This window comes from Microcaecilia unicolor, chromosome 2 (genome assembly GCF_901765095.1).
Source record: "Microcaecilia unicolor chromosome 2, aMicUni1.1, whole genome shotgun sequence".
Lineage (NCBI taxonomy): Eukaryota > Metazoa > Chordata > Amphibia > Gymnophiona > Siphonopidae > Microcaecilia > Microcaecilia unicolor.
This window is the reverse complement of record NC_044032.1, coordinates 130,592,487-130,620,187: the sequence shown is the minus strand read 5'-3', so window position 1 is coordinate 130,620,187 and position 27,701 is coordinate 130,592,487. Positions and strand designations below refer to the sequence as shown.

The 27,701-nt window shown below is 43.0% G+C and overlaps 1 protein-coding gene across 2 annotated transcripts in view; it reads left to right on the top strand.

The window, feature by feature from the left end:
- The window catches only part of MARVELD2 (MARVEL domain containing 2), a 40,706-nt gene extending 15,064 nt beyond the window's left edge, over positions 1 to 25,642 (top strand). For both annotated transcript variants that reach the window (XM_030193324.1, XM_030193323.1), the window contains exons 2-7: positions 5,290 to 6,494; positions 11,042 to 11,077; positions 16,750 to 16,892; positions 19,148 to 19,319; positions 21,209 to 21,259; positions 24,489 to 25,642. In XM_030193324.1, the coding sequence (XP_030049184.1) occupies positions 5,304 to 6,494; positions 11,042 to 11,077; positions 16,750 to 16,892; positions 19,148 to 19,319; positions 21,209 to 21,259; positions 24,489 to 24,608 (1,713 nt within the window). In that variant the 5' untranslated portion in view covers positions 5,290 to 5,303 and the 3' untranslated portion in view covers positions 24,609 to 25,642. The remainder of the gene's footprint in view (positions 1 to 5,289; positions 6,495 to 11,041; positions 11,078 to 16,749; positions 16,893 to 19,147; positions 19,320 to 21,208; positions 21,260 to 24,488) is intronic.
- The last annotated feature ends 2,059 nt before the right edge of the window (positions 25,643 to 27,701 follow it).

Genomic DNA, 27,701 nt, shown 5'->3' with positions numbered 1-27,701 from the left:
CTCTCCTCCATCCACCCATATCCAGGGCCCCCCTCCCTCCATCTCTCTCCCCTCTGAGTTCCAGGGCCCCTCCCTACCTCTCTGTCTGTGTGCCCTCCGAGTTCCAGGCCCCCCCTTTGAGTTCCAGGACCCCCATTCTCGTTCGAGTTCCAGGACCCTCCCCTCCCTTCCTTCCTCCGAGGTCCACGCCCCCTCCCTCCGAGGTCCAAGCTCCCCTCTCCTCCGACTTCCACGCCTCCCTCCCTCTCTCTGACTCTGCCCTCCAAGCACAACCTGTCCTCCGGGAGCCCCTCGCCTTCCTAAGTGTATTTTAAACATTCTTACCTTGGGGTGCGGCGTCCACAGTGAAGGTGAGCGGCGCATGTGTCTCAGCTCGGCCTCTGGTCCCGCCCTCACTTCCTGTTTCCGGAAGGGCGGGACCAGAGGCAGAGCTGAGACACATGCGAAGGCAGTTTGAAGCGCCGCTCGCACCCCAAGGTAAGAATTTTTAAAATACACTTAGGAAGGCGAGGGGCTGCCGGAGGACAGGTTGTGCTTGGAGGGCAGAGAGAGAGAGGGAGGGAGGTGCAGGGGCTGGCAACTATACAGAGTTCCCCGCCGTTGGTTAGTTGCCTTGTGCTGCTGTTGTACCGATCTTTGCCTCTGATATGTCCCTCATGCTGGTGACGTTGCGTTCCTTTGCCTAGCAACTCTGCAGCATTCCCTTCCCTCTCACTGTTCCACCCTCGACATCATCACGTTTTGACGCGAGGGGCGGGACAGAGAGAGATGGTGACAGAGTTACGAACCCTTCACTGCAGTCTGCCACGGAGTCAGCTTCAGAACGTTGGAGGTGCAAATTATTATAGTAGATTACTACTGTACTTTTTCTTCCTCTGTGTACAAACTGTATGCACAAGCCGGCATGTTTGAAAATCTAAGTGAGATTAAATAAAAATTCCACTAACTATAAAGAAAAACAATGTGGATGCAGCAGCTTGAGTGCACAGGGATCTGGCTTCACGAGGAAGGGGAAACAGATATTACGTTTTAACAGAATCCTCCCCACTCACCTATTCCAGACCTGCTCCCCCGGTCCCCTGAGCCGCAGGGTGCCCTCCCGGTACATACCTGAAGCCACCCTGGTGGTCTAGTGGATTCTTCGAGGCAGGAAAGATCTCCAATCTTTCCTGCCTGCTGCCGCTGACCCTCTTGGTACTGCATTTTCTTTAAAATGGCTGCTGAGACTTCCAACGGTGGCCTCGCAAGACTTCAGCGGAAGTCTCATCAGTAATTTTTAAAAAGCGATGCGGCAGCAAGAGAGTCTGCACTGGCAGTGGGCAGGAAAGCCTGGGGATCTTTCCTGCCCCAAAGGATCCACTAGACCACCAGGGTGGCTTCAGGTATGTGCCGGAGGGCACCTGCGGCTCGGGGGAAGGAGAGGCAAAGCAGTCAGATCGCAACCCATGCGTAAAGGAGACGGCAATAGCAGGGAGCAGGAGGGAGCGCTGCGGGGTCCCTGGAAGCGAGAGGCCCTGTGCGACCACCCCTGCCTAAGACAGGCCCTGATTTCTCTTGCCTCCTTTGAGGTGGGCAGGCCTGAAGGGCGGGTTGGGTGGTATGGGGGTGCACTAGACATCAGAGATAAGTTGGGGAGTGGGAGCTGATGCAGACCAACCGGTTTTTAAATATCACTTTTTCCTGTCTGTTCCTGAGCAAATCACTGTTCCAGGCACTGACAGAAAAGGTGACATTTTGCAGTAAGCTGCAGCTTGCGTGTTCATTGTGTAAGCATAGCAGTGGATTTTTTTTCAGGTTAATTTCATAGTAGAACCAGTAAGCTGAGCTGGCTGTACTGCTTGTCTTCCTGCATTGGCTCCATAGTGAGGTTTGGATACACAAACCATTCAGTGTGACATATGTGCAATAATAGGAGAAATCAGGAGGGGCATAGGAGCCAACTTTCCAAAATTATTGAGGGTGCTAAGCCCTGTGGAAATAACCCTTCCTTGGACACATTCAAGGAATTTTCTCAATATTGGGGGTGCTCAAGCACCCACAGAGTCGGCTCCTATGAGGAGGGGTAAAAGTTTCCCACTACTTATGGAATAAGAATTCTCTGTAGTTAATTCTCCAGCATTGCATGGTAAGTAATAACATAGAGATCACACACAACTGCAATAGGTGGCTTTATTATTCTTTTTTTTTTAACATATATTTTAATTTGACAGGGTTTTTTGCTCCAGGCCAAACTTTTAGTCCAGTAGACTTGTTTTCTTTCAAAATTTTAACTACTTTTTGGGTTTGGGCGTGTGTTTTATTTTTTCCAGACTTGTCCAGAGCTAGCAAGATACCCAGTTCCAACAGAGGGTTTTAGACAAGTCCTGACTTTCTGACAATCGTATTCTGATGCAGTATGAGACCTGTAGAATGGATTTCAATGAGTAAAATCAGAAACTATAAATCCCAGACTGCTTTGGGGAAATAAGTTAAAAACCAAGGTTGGCCAAAATGTCTCCCTCCTGGAATTGGGTGACTTAGAGGCTCATTTTCAAAGCACTTAGCCTCCCAAAGTTCCATAGAAACCTATGGAACTTAGCCTCCCAAAGTGCTTTGAAAATATGCCTCTTAGCATCTCTGCTTGTATATTTTCCTTCTTTAAAAACTCTTCAGCTATCTAACCTCCCTACCCCAACTCTCTATTTTTAATACCACTTTTTTTTTAGAGACGGAATAATTACTGGTAATTCAATAAACTTAGCTTGCTTGGGGGTTTACACAACTCGCTGTTTGCCTTTTGTTTTGGGAGTTCATTTTTTCTTTCTTTTTTTTGACAATGCAAAGAAACGGTTGTCCCCAGCAGTCATTTCCACTACTGGGCAGTGTGTTTAAACTTTTTAGAATTTTAACCAGTGAAGCCCCTTTCTACATGTGACTCTGTTGCAGGGGTTAACTATGAGATACAAGACTTTAATTGTGTTTAGCTAATATTTCCAATGGGTAAGAAATTTTAAAATCGATCGGACAGCTCTTCTATTCCATTTACTATTAGATGGCAGAGATGTGGAACCTACTTCCTTTTGCCTTAAGATCTTGTGGTCATCTCTTATTTAGAAGGAATTTGAAAACCTTTCTCTTTTGCAAATTTGGTCTCTCAAACTAACTAATGTAATCTGTTTTAATTTTATAACTTGTTTATAATTCCTGGACAAAACGGTCTGGCTTTTGTTTCCTTGAACTGTAAAGGTATAGGCAGCATACAAGACCTGGCATGACATAATATTTAACAAATTTTCTAGAGCTTGGGAGCAGCTGCACTGGTGTGATCTGACGCCCGAGTATGATTGTACTTGTATGTGAGGAATCAATGTGTTAACGAGTATAACTGGTCTTCAAGGGACATTTTCTAAACAGGTTAAGGCAGTGGTTCCCAAACCTGGTCCTGGAGGAACCCCAGCCAGTCAGGCTTTTAGGATACCCACAATGAATATTCATGAGAGAGATTTGCATGCAGTGGAGGCAGTGCATGCAGATCTCTCTTAAACATTCATTGTGGATATCCTAAAAACCTGAATGGCTGGGGTGCCTCCAGGACCAGGTTTGGAAATCACTGGGTTAAGGGTTCTGATTAGTTGATCAGCTGATGCAGTAGATCAGGAATTAAGTACTTGGAGGACTTTCCCATGCATTACGTATGTTTTATACACAAAATAGCTCATATAAAATTTTGTGAACAAATATGCACATATAAGTCCATGCAACAAGGTGGCAAATACTTATACACTTAGGCATTCCCAGGGGTGTAGTTTGGGTGGAATAGGAATGGAATTGTGATATACAGGCATTTTATAAAATACATGAGTACATAAATGGAGTACTTCAGAGCAGATAAGGATTTGTTCATTGTTGGGGACAGTGCTAAATGTCACTTTTGTAAAATAAACTCCTTTTTGGAAGTTTGATATAGATCCCCTTCCTGTGGAAAGATAAGCAGCCCTTTTGTTGGAACCACAAGGTATTGCTTCAAAATTATTCCATGCCTGCCCTTACTGATTTGACTTTTTAAATTTACAGATGAGAAAATGTTCACATGGACCAATCCACAGAAAAGTTACAGTACATTCATTAAGTACTCCATGCCTTAGAGAGAGTGGTAAGCTGGAGTAGCTTTACTCCAGTCTTGAGATGGATACTGCAGTTTACCGAATCTTTCTCTGTGAGCTGCTGCTACATTTGCGTAAAACAACCCACCCTCATTGGTAAATCCCAGAACTATTAAGGCTTTCCTGATAAGAAATCCTGAGTCTCACTCAGCATCTAGTATGGTAAAGGTTATTATTCATAATCCTCAAATGCTGACCCCAGAAGTGGCTCTTGGAAAGGGGGTTCTGCTGGTAGCCCTGCATTGGCCTCTTAGGCTAAGGTTTGCTTTTTGCCCCCTAAGATATGGTGTTTATTAGAATTTCCCATAGCAGTTTTGGAGCTAAATTGGGATGATGTTTACTCTTTGTTTTGTTTCCCGGAACTCCCTATCTCTATATACAAACGTTACAGATCTGTAAAAATACAGGGTTTTCTGACCTAATTTATGCGGGCTTCTACCCACAAGGCACAAGCGGAGTCAAACTACAATCCTGGATGGCCACAAACTAGTGAAGATATTTATGAAAGATTTGCATGCCCTGCCTCATTTTATGCAAATATATCATTAAGGATAACCTGAAACCTGACTGGTTTGTGGCCCTCCAACATTCTAGCTTAGAGCAGGGGTATAAATATATTATATAAGAGCTTATGGTGCGTGCACATGCACGCACACATCCAAATGCTGATTCAGTAGGACCCCTTATTAATACACACCAACAAAGGATCTCAAATGCAGTCTTTATGAACAATGGTCATCTTCCCAGAACACCTCTGACGAGTTGCATATACAGAGTGAAGGGGAAGGTTGAGTCGATGGAGTTATTAGGGAGGGAGGGAGGGATATGGGGAGGTAGGGAAGGGGTTGGGGGGAGGGAAAAGACAAGAGCATACGAATATGTTACGAATGGCTATTGTATATTACACTTTAAGGTTCATATTGTTATTTAGTTTATTATTGAAAACAATAAAAAAATAAATGAAAACAAAGGACCTCAAATGCAGATTCACTAGGACCCATTATTAATACACACCTCAAACGTTAAGAGCACCTGGTTCTGTTGTGCAGTAAGACATAACTGGTATAGTAAACTAAATTTCTAATGGCAGAAATTCAAGTAAATGTTTGGCTAAGAATATGTCTAATACCTTTTTGTTTTTGGATAGGGAAAGGAACACAGATGTCTGGAGGTGGTTCATCCTCGGTGCTGGGGTCGAGAGCAGCACGGCAACAAAAAAGACTTGCCCAGTATGATGAGGTTCCTGTGGATTCTTCTGATCCACAGGATTCAGGAAGAACTCTTCAGAGTCTGAAAGATTGTGACCTGGCGCTCAGTGAGGACCCCTTGCCACCACCACCTTTGCCGCTCCAGCCTCCTTTTGGCCCTGACTTTTATCCCAGTGACAGTGAAGAGCCAGCAACCGCACCGGACCTCAGACCAGTGAGACGATTTGTTCCAGATTCCTGGAAGAACTTCTTCAAGGGAAAAAGAGAGGGACTGTGGGGCAAGCCCATGTCTGATATCAACTACATTTCTGATGGTGTTGAGTGTTCTCCTCCTCCCTCTCCAGGACATGCTGTTCCATTACAAAGACAACAGGGCTCTGCTCAGGACCAGAGGTCAGCCCCTAGTTCTTACAAGGATCCATATGGTGGATCAGGAGGGAGCTACAATTCACGGAAAGAAACTGAACCCATTTTTCTTCAGAATTCTTACGGATCTCTTGGCCGCCATACTCAGACTGCAAAAACCTACAGTGAGAGGGTAGAAGAATATAATATGAGATATTCCTACATGAAGTCCTGGGCAGGCTTGCTAAGAATTTTGTGCATCGTAGAGCTGCTTTTGGGTGCAGCAGTCTTTGCCTGCGTTACCACTTACATCCATAAAGACAATGAATGGTACAACATGTACGGGTATTCCCAGCCATATGGTTATGGTACTAGCAGCATATATGGCGGATACTACTACAGTGGCCCTAAAACACCATTTGTACTAGTGATCGCAGGGCTGGCTTGGGTAGTGACCGTGATCCTCCTTGTTCTTGGTATGTCCATGTATTATCGGACTATTCTGTTAGATTCCAGTTGGTGGCCTCTAACAGAGTTTGGCATTAATCTGGCTGTATTCATTTTGTATTTGGCTGCTGCCATAGTTTATGTGAACGATGCAAACCGAGGTGGCCTCTGCTACTACCCGTTATTTAATACGCCTCTAAATGCATCATTTTGTCGCATTGAAGGCGGACAGACAGCAGCCATTATCTTTCTGTTTGTCTTAACGATTATATATCTCATTAGTGCCATTGTTAGTTTAAAGCTGTGGCGGCATGAGGGAGCACGGAAGCGGCGAGAATTTATAGAGCAGAAGGTAAGTAGAACGTATCATAGTTGCATTAAACTTCTAATTGGAGCATTAAAGCTATTACCAGTCCAGTAGGGTTTCTTTCTCTCAATCTATCGGTGATTGGTTGGGAGTTAATGTGGGATTCTGTTTTTCTGTTTTTAACTTATGGGAATTAATGAAGATTGTTGCTTTGGCTCTGAAAGTTGAACTATTTAAAAGTATTTATATTCTGCTCTATTCACAGTTCTAGGCAGAGTATAAATTTACATATGCAATAAATAACAATCAAAACAATTCAGTTCTAACATAAACATTCCTTTTCCCATCATGATGTATTACAGAACCGTCAGTATACTTCAGTTTGTTTGTCAAATGCTTGTTTGAATAATACAGCTTTTAAAATTTTTCTAAAAGTACTAAAAGCATTTGTATACCTAACCACCAGTTCATATTCCAGTTGCAGACTATTCCATTCAAATGCTGTAGCTAATGTAAAGGACTTTTTTTTTTGTGAGGAGACATACATATAAGCTCATTGAGTAGTGTGTTTCTTTTTTTTCAACAAGTGTACAAAACATTTAATAGGCCAGTTTTTGTTCCCCCCCCTCCCCAATATCTCAGTGAGGTGTACTTATTATTTTACCAGCTTGGAGGCCCTCTTCTTATGGCAGCATGCAGTTAGAGCCCAGTGGCCCCCATATCAGAGGAGCCTCTAATCACTGGCAAGCAGGGCTAGTGAGTCTTCAACTTCCCTAGCCCTCCACTGCTGGGCTGTGGATCCCCTTCCTTCCCACTCCAAGAATTATCCCAATGGTAGAAAATCTAGTAAGGGACAGAAGTGATAACTGTTTGCTTTTTTTCTCTGGTTGCCATTTTGAAAATTTACATCCCCTGACTCATTTTTCTTAATGGTTCAGAGACAGACAGTTTGGACACCGCAGATGCAAACATCTGCAAAATAGAGGTTTTCCTGTCAGTAGCTTGAGCAGAAATCTGTGTCACATGGGCTTAGCTAAGCTAGTCCCGATCTTGATGCGGTCCATGCATAAATTATCAGTTCTGATACCTGCAAATCCAAATACAGAATGGGGGGAAAATCAGGGTTGGTACCTTCTGTCTTTAACTTAGAGGTTTAGTTTACCTGATTTATGGTCATATCATAGCTATTTATTAGGTGCCTAAACATCTTATTAATAAAGCATTTTTACTCAGATGTGTGCAAAAGTACAGATTTGATTGACAGTGGCAGTTATCTGCTGTTAGCTGTGGAAAATCTGGTCATTAAAATCCAGAGCTTTCCCTGGGCTGGGATCAGACATTGTTGTTAGCCTGGGCCTGAGAAGAGTCCCATTGCTGCAACTTAGACCCATTCTGTGATTGAGAACTGCTTCCTGGAGAAGCAAAGGGGTATTGAGTGGCTGATAGGAAAAATGAAGAAGAAAAGGGACTGGGGAAGAGGGTACAGCAAAGGCAGGAAGAAAGAGAGAGAAGAAGGTTGAAGCAAGTAAAGAGAAGGAAAAGGCCCTGAAAAGAGATACAGGAAGAGTTTCTGGAGATTAGTTCTCTCAATATAAAGCAAGTGGTGCATACAGTCACCCTCTCCCATCTTGATTACTGTAACGTACTACACTTGGAACTATCCAAGAGATTCTTGTCTTGGTTGCAGCTACTGTGAAATACAGCTGCTAAATTAAAAACGGGGAAAAATGGGAGTGAGTGATCACTTTGTAATGGATGTACATATAGGTAGAAATTCTGTAAATTGTTGCCTCCTTTTAGTACCAGATAAGGCATGGGGAGCACAATTCTATACTGGCATCAGGGCACCCTGATGCCATTAGAAGAATATTAACACAAGACATAGGAGGGCATGCCAAGATCTATCAGTCAGTCATCAGATAATATTCTATAAGATGTGCTCGGATATGCTCATTAAACTAGTCACCGAAAATATGATTACGTAACTCCGCTTCTCAAGTCAGCCCATTGGCTAACAATATCTCACCGCATTATATATAAAATTCTGCTCTTAGAGCCCAACGCACAAAGGCAGCCCCTAAAATACAGCTGCCTCGGTAAAATTTAGCGACTCGCAAACAGCGAGCAATGCACAAAAGGGATTGCATGCAAATGAGGTGCACGGATCTCCCTTTGTGCATAGCTCGCTGTTTGCAAGTCCAGGCTGTCCAATGCAATTAGACAGCTTTATTGCACCAGATGGATGATCTCTCTCTTTCGCTCTCTCTCTCTCTGTTTCCCTGGTGAACCGGACCCCTCCCTGTACCTATTCAAGGTGGAAGCAGGAGGGCACGAGCAATAGTTCCTCCCTCCTGCCTAGGACCCTCCTGGAAGAAAATGACAGTACCCAGGCCCTCCCCAGTGCATTCTGGGATGCACTGGGTGGGGCTAAACACTGTATAAGGAGTTTAAAATCCTCCACACAGGAGAACCACCTTACCTCTTTAGGCGTCTGATCCCTTACTGTCCTACCCAAGCACTCAGATCTTCACAACAAAACAGACGACTTGTCCACACTTTCAGAGAAATTCCCTTAACACCACTCATTGTTCCATTTTTTTCATTTCAAGGGCCCAGACTTGAGAATTTGCTCCCATATCATCTCAGACTGGAATAATCTCTTAAATAGATCTTAAAACTTTTTCTATTTACAGATGTATATGCATGGCCTCATTCAGGCCCTTCTTCTCTTTATTTATTTATTTATTTATTTATTTTATTTTAAGAAAAGCGACCTGGTGTCGAGCAGTTCACTGTTCCCTGAGTAACTTCCTTCTGTACTTCCCCACCCCTCTATTGTATTAAATTATGTAGTTCCAAACCCTTCCCTTCACTATGACAATACTATCTTTACACTTCCCTCCCTTAAGCGCTCAGACATGCTTGTATGGGTGGAATAGAAAGTCTTTTAATAAACTTGGAACTCATCGATGGGTGACACTCCCATGTCCTGCCACATATACATTCTCCCCCCCCCCTTTTTTTTTTCAATTGTGCGTTATTCCACTTTTGCGTCAGCTTACTGAATAGCGCTTTGGGCAAGTGCACACCTAAGTGGCAGCTATTCAGCATTAATCCACATCGGATGCATTTACATGAAGGTGTGCTTTATATAGAACATAAGAGTAGCCATACTGGGTTAGACCAATGGTCCATCTAGCCCAGTATCCTGTTTTCCAAACAGTGGCCAAGCCAGGTCACAAGTACCTGGCAGAATCCCAATTAGCAGCAACATTTCATGCCACCAATCCTGGGGCAAGCAGTTGCTTCCCCATGTCTTGTCTCCATAGCAGACTGAACTTTCCTCCAGGAATTTGTCCAAATCTTTTTTTTTTTTAACCCAGATATGCTAACCTTTGTTAACCACTTCCTCCGGCAAAGAGATCCAGAGCTTTATTATTCGTTGAGTGAAACAATACTTCCTATTTGTTTTTAAAGTATTTCAATGTAACTTCCTCGAGTGTCCCGTCTTTGTGCTTTTGGAACGAATAAAAAATTGATTTACTTCTCGTTCTACGCCACTCCGGATTTTGTAGACCTCAATCATATCTCCCCTCATCTATCTGTTTTTCAAGCTGAAGAGCTCTAACCTCTTTAGCCTTTCCTCATCCGAGAGAAGTTCATTTTTATTATTTTGCTCGCTCTTCTTTGAACCTTCTCATTTAAGCTTCAAATTAGCCTTCCAAATTCTTTGTGAAACTAGTCCTTATTTTGAAGCATTATCTCTAGATCTGTCTATTTCTCTTTCTCTCTCTCTCTCTCTCTCTCTCTCGTAAAAAAAAAAAAAATCAAATTTAGACCTACAGGGAAGAGTGCAGAGGCAGAAAAAGTATATTTTTTTCCTTTACTACTTTTCCCATGGTATGGCTTTGGAAGTAGGTTAAAAAATATAGATTTGTGGATTGGGTGGACATGAGGTTTGTAAGTAGGTGACCAGTGGAAGTAAATACAGATGTGCAGGGGTGGAATGTGGGTGTCGGATGACTTTTGACGGGGGGGGGGGGGGGGGAGGGGGGGGCTGTGTAGACCGTGTGGATGTGACTTTGGAAATGGAAGTACAAGGAAAGTGGCTTTTATTAGGAAACATTAATGGAAAAATTCTCGGTCCTAAAAAGTTTGGTACAGGAGATTTTTAAATATTTTCCAGCCTTGATTGTGGGGTTTTCTTTTTTTGTTTTGGGGGTTTAAATAAAAAAACAAAATTAATTTTGCTTGTACCTTTTTCAGTAGTACCTCAAGGTGAGTTAATATTCAGGTACACTGGATATTTCCCTGTCCCTGGAAGGCTCACAATCTGTGCTTTTAGACAAGTGACATATGTCTAACTCTTGTCCACAGGTTTGATATAGTATGACACAACTGGCTATTGAATCGTATGTTTTCAGGGTGGGAGGTTGTGAGCAATTCATAGTCGAGAGCACTGGGTACCCTCTGCTTTCATCACATTGGAGGAGAGCCCATTTATATTTAAGGATATTTGTAACGTTTAAAAGGCACCATGTTTGGAAATATTTTAAGATAACTGCAGGATTATATGTATTTTTTTTTTTTAGGTGATTTCACCACAGACCACTTCACCAAAGATGCTGGTAAGCCAAAATGTCCATGTTCTGTTTTCCCCCCTTGGGGGGTGATGGTTAGGGAGGATGCTTCCATATAGTTGTATAATAAATGACAGCAGACAAAGACCAAAATGGTCCATTCAGAGTTATAGCTGCCACTCTGCACAGGTTACCCCCAATGCCATTCTGTTCAAGGTTGTTATGCTTTTAGATTTCTTTTTGGATTTATTAACTGCTTCTATGAAGAGATTCATCCAAGGCAGTGTGCAGAAGGTAAAGTTTTTGTTTGTTTGTTTTTTTCGTTAACAACATAACAATAGTAAAATGACCAAATGTAAACATTGGCTTCTGGTACAGGCTAGAATATTTAAATTTTTGTGCTTTATTTATAAAATATTGCATGGATTAGCTCTGTCTATCTCTTGGATCATTTTATTTTTATGCAAAATTCTAGAGTTACTAGAACATAGCATTAAAAAAAAAAGTTTCCTTTATTAACAAATTTAAGGAGAATCAGGTTACTTGATACTCTTTCATATCAAACAGCTTACCTGGAAAAGGATGTTCAAGTTTTATTGCTTTCTGGGATAAATTATAGTCGGTTCCGTAAGCAAATTAAAACAAGCTTTCTAAATAAGTAGGTTTTAAACTATAATGATTAGTATATGTTTAAGTTGTAATTTATTTTATTTTTGATTAATGTTCTGTATTTCCTGGAAATGGCCAGCTTCTTAGGGAGTGTAATCCGCATTGAACCGTGAAATATAAATTTACTGTTAATGTTAAAATAGCAAATTGTGGAGGTCTTTTTCTAAGGTGTGCTAACATTTTTAGCTCGCTAAACGCTGAGACACCCATAATATTCTTATAGGTGTCTCAGAGTTTAGCGCAGCTTATTTTTAGCACGAGCTAAAAACACTAGCACACCTTATTAAAAGACCCCTCTGTGTGCGCTTCAGGAAGGAGGGCTAAGAACAAGGCTATTCATAACCTTGGGTTAGGAAAAATCAGTACAGATGGCATAAAATTGTTTTAGTAATTGTACACCAAAATACAGTATCTGGTAATTAGTATATAAGTTGGGTTTTGATTTTTGTTTCAGGTATTTATTTTATTTATTTGTTACATTTGTATCCCACATTTTCCCACCTATTTGTAGGCTCAATGTGGCTTACATAGTACCGGAGAGGCCTTTGCAGGCTTCGGTGTGAACAAATACAGGGTGATGTTGTGGTAAGATCAAGTTCATGTGGCACAGCCACATTAGGGAATCGGAGAATGTAAGAGTTGTGTTATGCCCATTACGTGCTTTAGTTTGGTTGTGTTGCAGAGTTTAGGCATTTAAGTTGGATCGGTAGGGTATGCCTTTTTAAACAGGTTGGTTTTTAGTGATTTCCGGAATTTTAGGTGGTCGTACGTCATTTTCAGGGCTTTTGGTAATGCGTTCCACAGTTGTGTGCTTATGTAGGAAAAACTAGATGCGTAAGTTGTTTTGTATTTAAGTCCTTTGCAGCTTGGGTAGTGCAGATTTAGATAAGATCGTGTTGATTCGGATGTATTTCTAATTGGTAAGTCGATCAAGTCTGTCATGTAATGGGGGGCTTCTTTGTAGATGATTTTGTGAACCAAGGTGCAGATTTTGAAGGTGATGCGTTCTTTGATTGGGAGCCAGTGTAGTTTTTCACGGAGGGGTTTTGCGCTTTCAAATCGCGCTTTACCAAATATAAGCCTAGCTGCCGTGTTTTGAGAGGTGTGAAGTTTCCTTAAGGTTTGTTCTTTACATCCCGCATAAATTCCATTGCAGTAATCTAAGTGGCTTAGTACCATTGATTGTATCAGGTTGCGAAATGTTTCCCTCGGGAAGATTGCTTCACGCATTTGAGTTTCCACATTGAGTGGAACATTTTCTTTGTTGTGGATGCCAATTGGCTCTCTAGTGTTAAGTTACGGTCCATTGTAATGCCGAGGATTTTCAAGCTGTCTGAGATAGGAAGGGTGTGATCTGGGGTGTTGATACTTGTGGGGATGTCCGCGCTGTGTTGGGATGAGAGGATGAGACAATGAGTTGTTTTTTTTCTTTGAGTTTTAGTTGAAATGCATTTGCCCATGAATCCATGATGTTCAGGCCGAACTTGATTTCGTTGGTTATTCCTGTCAGTTTGGTTTTGTAAGGAATGTATATTGTGACATCGTCTGCATATATGAAAGGGTTAAGGCCATGGTTGGATAAGGACTTGGCAAGTGGGGTCATCATTAAGTTGAATAGGATCAGTGATAGTGGTGATCCTTGTGGTACTTCACAGTCTGCTTTCCACGGTGATGATATGTTTGAATTTGATTTTACTTGATATGTTCTTGTGGTTAGGAAGCCCTTGATCCAGTTAAGTATGTTTCCACCAATCCCGAACTTATCTAGTAATCTTATTAATAATTAGAAAGTCAAAATCTGGTGTAGCTATTTTGGAGCTGTTTCACCCTGCACCTGGTTACCAGTATATTCCTTTATTGCTCATTCTTGTTGCCTTGCATAAGAACATAAGAATAGCCATACTGGATCAGGTCAAAGGTTCATCTAGCACAGCATCCTGTTTCCAGCTGTGGACAGTCTGGTCACGAGTACCTGGCCGGATCCCAAAAAGTAGCAAGACTTCATGCTAGTTACCCTAGGGATAAGCAGGGGCTTTCTCCAAATCTGATTTAAAATGAAATCACTTATATATTACAAACAATTTTCAAAAAATAATCAAGAACGATTACAAACCCAAATAAGGCAGGCAAAACTCTCCTTAGTCATCACACTTAATCTCTCTTTTAAACAAACTGAATAACAACATCCACAATAAACAGTACATAACAAAGGATCAGTCTATCAGTGTGTTGTTGTTGTTTTTTTAATTAACATTCAACCAAATTCTTTATTTTCTTAGCATAGACAGCAGATGAATCCAGTAACTGGTGGGGTTGTGTCAGTTTACCAGCAGGTGGAGATAGAGATTACAAACTGGAGTGAGTGATACTGGATGACCAGCCCTTCCATCAGCCAGTATATCTCTGTCTCCAGCAGGTGGTGGATGACTTCTCACCAGCTCCTGAATTCTTCTAGACTACTATTCCTGGGCCTTTTTTGGCCAGTTGTGTCTGGGGGTGTTTGGCCATGTCGAGCCATCCTTAGGGGCATACCTGTCTGGGTCTCTGCCTTACCCCGTGTTCCCTTGCCTTGCCTCCCTGCAGGTCTTTCTGGCTGTTCCCTTCCTCACCAATTAAATTAAATAAATAAACAAGAGCAGCTGAGTTGGGGAGCAACAGGACCTGCACACAGTCGGTGCTTCCGGTTACCCAGTGGAGTGTTTGTTTGCCTGCTGGGTCTTTTAGCAGCAGGTCTGTGGTTGGGAGGCGTCGTATTTGCCCGGGCCACCAGGGTGGGGTAAGTCCCTTTAATTTCTGCTTCTGCTGTGGTGTGCCTCAGGAATGGCGGTGGAAATGGTAAAACAGTGCTCCTGCTGTGGGAGTTGAAGATCCGCCAAGGGGCTGTTTGGAGCTCTTTCTAGGAGACAGCGCTATTGTTCCGGAACTGTCTCTTCTGCGCTGATGGTGCACGCACCATTTTGGCTCCCTCTCCTGACGTGGCATCCCGCCTGTCAGCTGATGGCAGTTTCAGAGCCGGTCTGCGGTGCTCTGTGGGTTACTGTTTCTCCTGCGGGTCTTCCTCTATTCCGTTGGTGGCTGCTATGGGATCCCTGTCTAGCCTACATGTTGAAAAGGACTTTTACTCAGCCCCAGCTTCAGGCCCTGGCTATGCCTTCGGCTAATATGGCTGAGTTTTTGGACCCTGTCCCTCTTAGTCTCCCTGGGGACCCTTCCCTAAAGAGAAGGCTTATTTACTGTCTTTCGGAGGTGCGGTACTTAACTGGACTGTAAGACTAAGATATTGTAAGACATGCAGAATGAGTTGATAGTGAAGTAGCTGGGTTTTTTTTTGTTAGTTTGTTTGTTAATCAGGCCAATATGGAACTGGATCAGAAAGCTGTGGTTGTCGTCTGCGTCACTTAGATTTGACCAAAATGTAGTTTTCTGTGGTACTGCTGCTTTAATGCAGCTTAGTTGGCTTATTGTCCTTCTCTTTAGAGGCTTAATAACATATTGTCTGTATTCAGGATATGTAAAACCAGACCAAATGCATTTTGGTTACATTTTCATAGAGGAAAACAAACCATTCACCTGCCACGAAGGTATATACCTAGAGTATGTTTTGTGCAGAAGACAGACTATTTCAACTGAAAACTAAATCAAACAGTGTAAACACTATGGGGGATCACTCTTGCTTTCACTTCCCTGAAACACATTTATCATGTTCCCATTTCATACAGTTTGTACATTATATTTTTGTTTGGAAGTATTGGAATTGTTCCCTGCCCTCATCTGTACTGTTAAGTAGAACAACATGTTGTGTAGCTGGTGACAACTTCATTGTTAGCTTTTTTTGCATTGTGGGTTTTTTTTTTTTTTTTTGTATCATGTTATTACCTTCACTGATCCTTTGGAACAAGGCACTGATCTCAGGAATATCTGACTCAGCAGGTGCCAGCACAAGAACGGGCATCTATTAAGTCACTTCACCTCTGTTGCCACAATTACACATTAGACTGTGAGCCCACTTGGGTAGGCAAATAACTCGTGTACCAGAATACCTTGAGCTTGGATTTAGAAAAGACAAGTAAAAAAAGAAAATCTAATATTCAGATCCAAGGACTGGAACCACTGTAAAACAAGTCTAAAAATCCACATACAAAGCAATCTAGCAAGGAAGAAGAATGTGATGTGGTGAGGGGTTTAGGCACACGGCAGAACACGCACCCTCTAACGCCTCCCCACAGAGCAGTGCCAGAAGCACTCTTAAAATACACCTGGGGCAAAGCCCCAGTCATCCTGCCCTAGTTGCAGCTCTGAATGGCATTGAGGGTAACAGATAAATCAAGTAATGAAGCCCAGCAAGGGGGAGGGGATGAAATTATTTTGTTTATAAGTTGTATGATTACGAAAAATATTTAGGTAATCAATAGAAATAAAACAAAATAAGATGATACCTTTTTTATTGGACATAATACATTTTCTTGATTAGCTTTCGAAGGTTGCCCTGCTTCGTCAGATCGGAAATAAGCAAATGTTGGTAGATGACAGTATATATAAGTGAAACATCAAAGCATTTCAGTGACAGTCTAACAGGATGGGGGTGGATAGGTGACAGACAGGAAGAGTCGGGTGGATGAGAGACAGGGAGATATGCACCCCCATCCTGTTAGACTGTCACTGAAATGCTTTGATGTTTCACTTGTATATACTGTCATCTACCAACATTTGCTTATTTCCGATCTGACAAAAAAGGGCAACCTTCGAAAGCTAATCAAGAAATGTATTATGTCCAATAAAAAAGGTATCTTATTTTCTTTTCCATGTTTTATTTTGTTTCTATTGATTACCTTGAAAAGTGGACTAACACGGCTACCACACCTCTCTACTAAAAATATTTAAAATCTGACTGCCTGCCTGTTTTTCATCCTGCCCTTAGTTGCAGCCCTGAATGGCATTGGGGGTAGCAGATAAATCAAGTAATGAAGCCCAGCAAGGGGGAGGAGTTGAAATTTTTTTTGTTTTTAAGTTGTATGCTTACTATTCTGACGAACTGCCTGTTTTTCATTTAGCACAAAGTGTCCTTAGGTAATGATTCTTCAAGAGAAGTCAGTTCCTCAGAGTTTAAGCCTGTCCAGCTGAAACCAGAGCTTCTTAGTGGACCCATACCAGCGGGACATATACCCAAGCCCATAGTGATGCCAGACTATATTGCGTAAGTATGGTTGCAGGGAAGGAATTCTCTGTATGTGAAGTGGCTGTGAAATTGCTCTGCTTGTTAAGGTACTCTCCACAATCTGGCTGAAGGGTATTGAACTGAAGCAGAAAGATTTCCCTAACGAGTGAAAGACGTTTCTAAGGTATCCTGATAACCTTAGGGTAAAGCTTTAGCTTGTACTACAGTTAAGATTTTTGGCAGGGTAGGAAGACTCCCAGGATGTGCAAGTAGAACCATCCTATATAATAACTCTCACCGCCAACATTCGAATGTGCCAGGGACCGTGCCTCCCTCGGAGGTGGTCTGCTAGGCAGGCACGCACTGACGTCAATGACAGCTGATTTGAAACCAAGGGGAGGAGTAGGGAAACACGCGGAGCGTCCTCCCCCAGTCTCGGAATCGGCTGTCACCCCCGCATTATGGCCCCCTGGACCCCCCTTCCGCGAACCTGGCAACCCCCCCCCCCTTAGCGCCAAAAACCGCCGCCGTTGTAGACTACCTGTGCTGACGGGGGACCCAAACCCCTGACAGCCGAAGTGCTGTTCTGCCCTTCGCATTGGTTCCTCAGTGCTCTTCTCAAGCTCTTCAGGTTTCTGTGCGTGCGTCTGTGCATGCGTCTGACGTCTCAGATGCACGCGCAGAAACTTGAAGAGATTGAGAAGAGCATTGAGGAACCAACGCGAAGGGCAGAACAGCCCTTCGGCTGTCGGGGGTTTGGGTCCCCAGTCAGCACAGGTAGTAGACAACGGCGGGGGGGGGGGGGGGGGCGGTTTTCGCCGGGAAGGGGGGGGGGGGCGACAGGGTCGCGGAAGGGGGGGTCCACGGGCCGCAACGCGGGGGCGGGGTTGAAAACGGAGGGAGGGCAGACTGTGAAACACCAAGGGAGGGTGGGGGATTGCCTGCCTAGCGCCCGTTTCCTTGATTTCAGAAACGGGCCTTTTTTCCTAGTAAGTACGTAAGTATTGCCATACTGGGACAGACCGAAGGTCCATCAAGCCCAGCATCTTGTTTCTAACAGTGGCTAATCAGGTTACAAGTACCTGGCAAGATCCCAAAACAGCCAGCCATACTTTTGCCTGTTATGTTGGTGCAGCTCAGAAATCTCCTTGTTGTTAGTGTGCACATTTTTTTTTTTAATTTGGATTTTGCTCACACCTTTTTCAGTAGTAGCTCAAGGTGAGTTACATTCAGGTACTCTGGATATTTCTCTGTTCCAGGAGGGCTCACAATCTAAGTTTGTACCTAAAACAATGGAAGGTTAAGTGACTTGCCCAAGATCACAAGGAGCAGCAGTGGGATTTGAACCAGCCACCTCTGGATTGCAAGACCGGTGCTCTAACCACTAGGCCACTCCTCCACTCCACATTACTCAGAATGCCTTTCCCTTACTTCTGTTTGGCGCTTTAGTGCTTGTGCGAGCAGTCATCTGTCTCGCAGAATAACTGAGATGCCCTCATATTTGAGAAAACATACTGTATCTTCTCCTCCACTTTTTATAAAAGCAACTTGCTCAGATTTTAAACTTGTTACCCTCCCCACTGGCTGACATTTGGCTCTGATAACAGAATGAGGGAGTCCATGGCATGTTTTATGCTTCAGAATACAGCATTGCTTTGGGCAGGGACTTTCCCAGTAATGTCTTTCCAGAAGAGACTGAAGTAGCTCAGTGGCTGGGAAGTGTACTGATAACCTGTCTTGCCATGTGCTCGAGGATAGTTTGCATAGTTTCTGTGAACAGCCCTGTGGTTTGGTTTGGTTAATCATGTACCTTATTTTTGTGTCCTGGTGATCTAGTGGCCTCCCTCTTTCCTGCCCGGCGCCTTCTGCAGACCTCTCTCTCGTTCCTGGTGCTATTTCAAAATGGCTGTCGAGATTTCAAGCAGTGGCCTTGTGAGATTTCTGCAGAAGTTAAGAACAAATTATGCTTAACTTTTTTGGCTTTATTGAAAGATGGTGCATATTATACCCAGTATTTTCTTCAGGCAGGCATTTTTGGAATGACCTTTTTTTCAATGCTAATACCTCACTACCTGCGTGGGGGTGTCAAATAAGTATTGCAGCACAGTTGTCCTTTATCCAAAAAGAAAAGGATGACATCAGCCTAAAATACTTCTATTACTGAAAAGCTAAACCTCAAATCTGATGATGATATACCTCGTGTAAAAGTTTACACGCCACATTGGCACAAAAAGCCAGGACAGCACATTCAGTTGATCGCCGACTTATTTAATCCCCCTGTGTTTTTCTCACAGAAAATACCCTGCAATTAAGACAGATGATGAACGGGAGCGTTACAAAGCTGTTTTCAATGACCAGTATTCCGAGTATAAGGAGCTCTCTGCTGAAGTTCAGGCAGTGCTAAAGAAATTTGATGACCTGGATGCGGTTATGAGCAAGTTGCCTCTTCGTCCTGACAACCAGCTTGTGAGTGTCTAAACGCAAAAAGCCAGCCTGCAGTTGTGTGTGTATGTGTAAAGAAGAGCTTGGTTTGACATGTGCTTTTCATGTTTAAAACTAATAAGTACAATTGACTTCAGAGCTCAACTAGTTCTCCAAAGCAGCATATGGAAATGGGCAAAGAAAGGTCCAAAGTGCTCTAGCAGCACAGAGCTTACAGAACAAAGAATGTAATCACAGGGTGGAAAGGCCAGGCTTACCTCAAAAATAACATTTAATACAGTAACACCAAGACCAGCTTCTAAGCCAGATGAATCCAGTCTCTGCCAGAGCTGTGCCCTCAAGATTGGGTTTGCCTACTGCATCAGCTTATTATTTGTCTTTTGTGAAACATGCCTGACTTTTGTCCTCTGACAGAGGGAAATAGGGACCAGCTGAGTCCTAGCAACAGCACTTAAGTCACCCTCTGCAGTGGCACAGCGATTAAATGGTTATTTTGGTACTAATACATTTTGCTTTCCTAATTTCATGAGTGATGGTAACTCTCTTGTAATTTAGAAAAATGGATTCAGCAACATGCAAAAGTTATTTGAAGCCACTTACTCTATAGGGTCATGGATTTGATAATACCACCTTTCTGTGGTACTGCCAAAGCAGTTTACATATATACAGGTACTTTCCCTGTCCCTAGTGGGCTCACAAGCTAAATTTTATACCTGGGGCAGTGGAGGGTTAGGTGACTTGCCCAGGGTCACAAGGAGCTGCAGTGGGAATTAGAGAATGACACGAGGTCAAAGTTTGTCCCCCTGGGTTCTGTCTCTGTCTGAACCTCATCCCCATCGGCTCTGTCCTCATCTGCAGAAGCCTCGAACATTTATGATTTTATATTTAAATCTTTTTATTGAAGTATGAAAAGGAGCAATATGCTGTGCAACTGTTGTTTATAAATCACAAATAGAAAACAATAATAAAAACGAGCAGTTTGTCTTCTTAGAAGATGTGCTGTTAGCAGGAATGTACAGGATCCCCCATGCAAATTTTGCTAGTTGTGGCCAGCATGTTTGCTTGTTTTTTTCCCCCAAAAAAAATCAAAATATTGTTGTATGCATCACTCGAACATAAATAACAGTCCAGTTCGTTAACAGGCTTCAAAGTAGAAAATGACACTGAGACAAAGTTTGTCAGCATCCCCATGTCATTCTCTAGTGGGAATCAAACTCGGGCCATTGCACTAACCATTAGGCTACTCCTCCACTGCATGAATACTCTAGGTATAAGGATGTTTTGGTAAAAAATGCTCTGTAGAACGTGTAACTCCAGCCATGGAATTGTGTCTTCCCTGGGAGCTTCAGACGATCTGTTCATTTAACCTGTGAATCAAAAACAGTGTCTTGTCCTTTGACCTGTTAGTTCCTCCTGCTCCTTAGGGCTTTCAGCCTCTATTGAGTTGCAAATGAAGGCTCATGGAACTGTAACTACCCAGGGATATTTGCCCCTAAGCTATATAACTCCCTTCCAAATTTAGGAAAATCAAATGAAAAAGGGAGAACAGGTTGCAAAAAAAATGATCCAGTTACCGTTTACTGCTTGTAACTCAAAGGTTCAGTTGATTGTCTTGTTGCCAGTGTCTACACAGGTTCTGAGGATGCTTACTGTGTGATGCTTCTTTGGTTTCTCCTGGTTTAATTTCCACTTTTCATTGTGGTGCAGCAGCTCTGACTCATACAGCCATAGCCCTGCTTGGTGTGTCTTAGCTGTTTCAGTTTGCCTCAGGGTTAGAAATATCAGCTATGCAGCAGCCCCCAACAATTTCCTTGTAACTCAAATGAATGGAACAAAATGAAAACACAGAGCCTAATGGGGGATGTGTGTTATAAAATGCATACATTCTTTTATTTTGTATCTCTTTTTTGTAGGAGTATGACAGGATTTCAAATGTTCTTCAGGAGTACAAAAAGAAAAAGAATGTGAGTGGAACACCTTTTATATTACATTGTATTAGTATGTCCATCTCTGTGTATCCTTTTTTATTGCTGGGCAAGAGGTAGAATTGTCTGGTTATTAGATTTAAAGAGGAGGTGTGTTAATTTGCATATTGCATATAGCTTATACTTTTTGTTTTGTCACTCAGACACTCACACTTTTTAGTAAATGTGCAGAAATGTACTGAAAACCAAGCAATGATAATACACATAAGAACATTCTACTGCTGTTGTCCTATATCTTCTAAAATGCAAGACTGAGAAATTGGAATGAACACACAGACAGGGCTGCAGAGAGGGTAGGGAAGATTCCTCGGGCATTCTGCTTCCTCGGTCTGTCTCTTTCCTGCTCCTGTGTGTCGGGACCTAGGTGATTGCGTTAACGCATTAACCTGGGTCCTGGTACACAGAGGAGCAGGAGAGTGGCAGACCATGGGAGGAGCAGACTCAGGAAGGTAATGGGGTGGGGGGCACGGTGGCCCTGTCTCTCAGCGGCCTTACACACACTTTTCAGGGAATGGTCCGAAATGTTCTGAAAACTAGACAATGATAACAGATTATGGTGCGAAATGATTGCTGAATTTTCAACAAAGAACTGGACATTGGAGGTTTAAATAAACATCTGGAAAAAACTGATGAAGCTGGTACATCGGAAAGGTAGTGACTGCATGGAAAGAACTTGATCAATGTGTGATTGACCATGCTTGTGTGTCTGCCTGTGGAGGACTTGAGAATAAACCAACTAAAATTTACATTGTTTACTTTGCAGGAGAAGCTATTTCTAATTGAAAAAACTTTGCTAAATGTATGCTGGACAACTATTTAGTTCCAATTTTTGAGACTACAGTAGTAGAGTGTGGTAACATGTATTTGTCACAAGAACTTGGTGGTAACTTTTATCAGTAAACACCATTTTCACAGTTAGTGTAAACAATAACATTATACTTGCATGGTAAACAAGGAAACATTGAGTTCAGGCAGTCAGTTACATAGTGCTGCTTGATTTGCTTAAATTGTGCCATCGAACAACAAAGTTAGATGACAAAATGTATGGATTCCCTTTTTTCCCAATTGCTGTGTGTGCGTTTTGTCTTCCAAACCATAATGGATTGTTTTCCCCTCATTTGCTACCTTGATTCTTGCTGATTTCATCCAAACTTTGATCCAGAAATAAAATATATCCTGCATGTTCACTGGGATGAGGATCCTGAGGGCTGGGTGTGAGAACCATTGATTTACGACTGATTAGAGCAGAATCTCTCTCATAAAGGTTTCTAGCATAAGTAGATAATACATTCAAACCAGCTGCATATTGCTTCTCGATCGAATGCACACCAGGGAGCAGCCAACGTCTACTCGTGAACACTGCCTCTTCCCTCTTATCCATGAGATTCAGTTCTTATGAAAGTGGAAAATCAATTCCAAGCAGTTTCCCATCACAGATTGCAGCAGTAGGAGGCATCTCAGATTCTCCTGGACATCCTACTTAATCTTTGTGCCTTCCTATCTATGTGGAAGGAGTTATTTTTTTTTCACTGAGATTGTCAATCACCTTGATTTCTAGTTATGAAGAACCATGTAGCAAATGGAAATAAATTATATGTAATATAAACTGGAGCTATTGTTATATTGCTGCTGAAATATCACTACACTTGAAGTTGTCAGTTTGTCAGACAGTTCTGTCTTCATGTAACTGTACAAAATTAATCACAATTTAAGTTTAAAGCCAAACTTGAGGGTTTTTTTTAATTTTATAATAAATGTATTAAATCATAACAATACACCACAGAAAATGCAACAGAACAGAACAAAACACACAATATGATACAGAGTGCTGAGTTCTAACCCTAAAATTAGTCCATATTGGATAGAAAAAGAGTTTGTGTTTTGCAAGCTGAGAAATATATCTTAATTTCATTTGGTTCATTTTAATCTAAATGAAATGTAGCCCACTTTTTGCTCCTTTTGATGTGGTCTTGCAGTGTTCTGCCACACAAAATAAATGATGTAGATTATATCGGCCGAGGAGAGATGGGCGCGCTCAGCCGATAATGGAAAAAAGAAGGGCGGCAGAAGCGAGAATTGGGGCCGCTTTTTTTGGACCCTTTTTTTTTTCACTAACAAGTCCCCAAAAAGTGCCCCAACTGCCCAGATGACCACCGGAGGGAATCGGGGATGACCTCACCTGACTCCTCCAGTGGTCACTAACCCCCTCCCACCAAAAAAAAAAAAGAACTTTAAAAACTTTTTTTTGCCAGCCTGTATGCTAGCCTCAAATGTCATACCCAGCTCCATCACAGCAGTATGCAGGTCCCTGGAGCAGTTGTTAGTGGGTGCAGTGGACTTCACGCAGGTGGACCCAGGCCCATCCCCCCCCTACCTGTTACACTTGTGCTGGTAAATGGGAGCCCTCCAAACCGCCCCCAAAGCCCACTGTACCCACATCTAGGTGCCCCCCCTTCAGCCATAAGTGCTATGGTAATGGTGTAGAGTTGTGGGCAGTGGGTTTTGGGGGGGGGATTTGGGGGGCTCAGCACCCATAGGAAGGGAGCAATGGACTTTTGTTACTTTTTACAAGTGCCCCCTAGGGTGCCCGGTTGGTGTCCTGGCATGTGAGGGGGATCAATGCACTACAAATCCTGGCCCCTCCCATGACCAAATGCCTTGGAGTTGTTCATTTTTGAGCTGGCCGCCTTCGGTTTCCATTATCGCTGAAAACCGATACCGCCCAGCTCAAATCCGCCCAAATCCGATGCATTTGCCCGGCACCAACTGTATTATTGAAACAAAAGATGGACGCCCATCTTTTTCGAAAATACGGTCTGTCCCGCCCCTTCGCGTACCCATCCTCGGAGATAGGAGCCCATGGAGATGGGCGATCGCGTTTGATTATGCCCCTCCATGTAAGTCTAAGTGCTTTGAAAATTAGCCCCCATACTGTGTCCTAGGGTTGTCCTAGGGTTGTCTTCTCTATGCCTTCGCAATGTCTAAGTGCTGTGTCAGTATGGTCTGCTAGCATCATAGGTATTTGTCGCTTAAGGAAATTAGGATGTCCACCCTCCCACTCTGTTCTTATTCTTTAAAGAATAAGTCTATCGCAATATCAAACTAATAATATCCCTGCATTTTGTTTTGAACAGTGATTTGGGGGGGGGGGGGGGCATTAGTTGTGTTGCTGGTAGCCCGGTTTCATTTACCTCATTTTTTCCTACAGGATCCTACATTTTTGGAGAAAAAGGAGCGTTGCGAATATCTGAAGAATAAACTATCTCACATTAAACAAAGAATCCAGGAATATGATAAAGTTATGAACTGGAACGATGGATACAGATAAAGCATGGCACCTGCCATTTGCTGCCACACATCTTCAGAGATTGGAAAAATGTGAAATGAATTTCCTCAGTGTGTTAAGCCTCTTAATTTTATTCCTCTTCATATGTAAGGAATAATTTTGTAAAGAAATGTAAGCAAAGTGTTCAGTAAGAATGACATCGCAGTTGTAGAAATGATGAATTATGGCGTATTTTATAGAACATTTCATAATTTTTGTCAGTGGCACTGCAGATCAGTACCAATTCTTTCTGTATTATGTACTAGAAGAGGTTTTATAATTTGTGGTACTTTTTTAAATTGCTGCTGGGAACCTGGACAAGATGTACACAGGATTTGATATATTTTGTATTTGTTCTTGCGACAGCCTGGCACATCCTGTAATGGTGTATTGTTGGCATGGTCTGAGGCAGCACTAGAAATACAGGATCTAGGTTGCTGGTAGGGCGCACAAGGGAGCACTGATGTATCATATGTATTAGGTTAAGTTATAATCTAGAAGATATTTTAAAATGTTTCCTGAATATAGATTTGGTAACACTAGAACCTCATGTCTTGCAAGTTTTTAAAACGTGTACAACCAAGTTGTATGTGATTTCTTTTTCTTGGACTAAAAAATGTAGCTTTGACAAACTTTTGAGAGTTATCCTGCCTTCATCAAATCAATTGTGCTGATTTCAGTGGATTTGGTACAACATTTTACAATTACCTTTCCCTACCAGCATCAATCAATCAATGAATGCCTGCCTGGAGGCTGTGCTATGATATCCATTACCATGTGGGATAACTATAGCACTTAAACACTGAGCTGTGGTCCCTAAAGCAAAGGAGCTGGCACCCTGTGTTATGTATAGCATACAAAGCCATACTCTGTGGTATACCAGTTGCTTGTCATACCCTCTATTTTCAAAATGTATACCTACATTGTGCTTGACCCTGTAATGCACAAAATTAGCACAGCCAGTCTCATGGGTTGATGCTCAGAACGTAACACCGCTAGTAGAGCAAATTAGTGCTGGACTAGCGCCAATGTTAATCTGTGCAGGATGTTCAGAGGGCTTCAGTGCAGAAAACCATGTGCTTGCTAAAGATAATTGCAAATTGTATTTAAATGTAGTCAAAGAGATGTAAAGGAAGTCGTTTGCTATTCCCTCCCAAAGCTCAGAACTGCGCACAAACAAACCTTGCCCTTACTGCTGGAAACCTGAATGCCAGCTCAGAGCTGGTGTTGGGGTGTTTTGAAAGAGGATTTCTAATTTTTTTTTCCCAGCTTAAAATTGGTCAGTCTTGAAGCAGAAGGAAGCCTGTGAAAGCCTCTAAAGTGTGTGTGTGTGGGGGGGGGGGGGGGGGGGGGGAGTGAAAAACAAATGTGTGCGGTCTGAGCAAACCCAAAAATGAAAGCACACATTGGTGCCTGTTTTCTGCACTTAAAGTGAAAAAAAATTTGAAAAGCTTATATTTAAAGGTGCAGAGGAATGGGATCTGTGCTTTACTTCCAGCTTTGCCTTGGGCATGTGTACCAGGGACGTAGCCAGATCTCGATGGGAGGGGGTGCCAGAGCCCAAGGTGGGGGGAGCATATTTTGGCCCGCTTACCCCCCCCCCCCCCACCACCACCGGAAAGTACTGCTTCTGCCTCCCCACCGCCCGCGGAAGGTGCCTTGGCTGGTGGAGGTCCCCAACCCCCCCACCAGCTAAAGCATTTGTCCTGCACCAGTCTCGCTTTGCCTGGTGCCCTGTCCTGTTTTCAGCACCGTGCATGCTTGTTTTAATGAAACTGAGCATGGACGATGCTGAAAAACAAGACAGGATGGCAGGCAGTGTCAAAGTAAGACCAGCGCAGGACAAGCATCTTAGCTGGTGGGGGTTGGGGACCCCCGCCAGCCCAACCAGGGCCCCCGGAGCCAGTTTTGGGGGGCCCAGGCCCCTGTGCCCCCCCTGTAGCTGTGCCACTGATGTGTACAAGAACTGTGCTTACCACAAAACTCTTCTTAACACGCATCGGTCATTTTTCTCTCCCTTTCAGTCTCACACAGCGTGCACACCCTTAGTGTTGAGTTGGGGGAGCTAAGTCCCATACCTGTTCCCTAGGTATGGGTAAGGTGTATTGCAGAGCCTGCAGTAGTCATCAGGGGCTCATCAAGGGATGATCCTACCCCTTCTCATGGCCCCTCTCTAATGGAAGAACTCTCACCCTCCCCCACATTTCCTAGGGAAAGCTAGCTGTGGTACTAAACAAAAAAAAAAAGTTATCTGCTTTTCTAAAGAAATATGGAACTGATTCAGGTTAATCTGTTGTGTATATATACTGTAGATAAGGGTCCAAGCTGGTTGCAGTGTGCCTACTTGTTACTGTAAAATTTTACTGCACGACAAATGACATTAGAAACTCTTCAATTACCAATCCTCCTTCCACTCCATGTTTGTGAATTGTATAGCTAGAGCTTACTGTTAATATAGGCAGCTGTAACACCCTACCCTAGCCCCCTTCTCACTTTGAACCCAAATTAATAAATAACCCATACACTTTGTGAATTACATGGGAACAACTTGGCTACAACTTTGTTAGAAAGATATGACTGTGTTTAACATAAACAGCCAAAACAGGATACCCAAGCCACACTTGTAAGCTTTTGAAAGCTGCATATAATGCACCCAGGGCAAGATGCATCAACCAAACGTAAAAGAATCTAAAATGTAAAAATGCTTACCGAATTTGAAAAAAACAAAGAATGCACTAAAAACACACCTCACAAATGTTCGGTACGGTATTCAAAAGTCTGATGCATGAAAGTTTCGCTAATCTGGTGCAATCCCCCGTAGCGGAGTAGGAAACGCATGCACACAGAAAGCACACGTTATCGGCATTAATCCACAATGTAAAAAAAAAAAGGATCAGGAGGTGGCAAAGGCGCTCATCAGGAGCGTCCTTTATGGATGTCCTTGCCCCCCCCCCCGCCCCACCCGAGGTCTCCGCTGCTCCCCGCTTCCCAAAAATCAAAACTTTAAGCTGCCCTGGCCCCCCTCCCTTCCTCTCTTCTCAGCTCCGCCTCCTGCCATCCTCCGCCCCCGCCGGCCCCCTCTCTCTTTTACCGGGC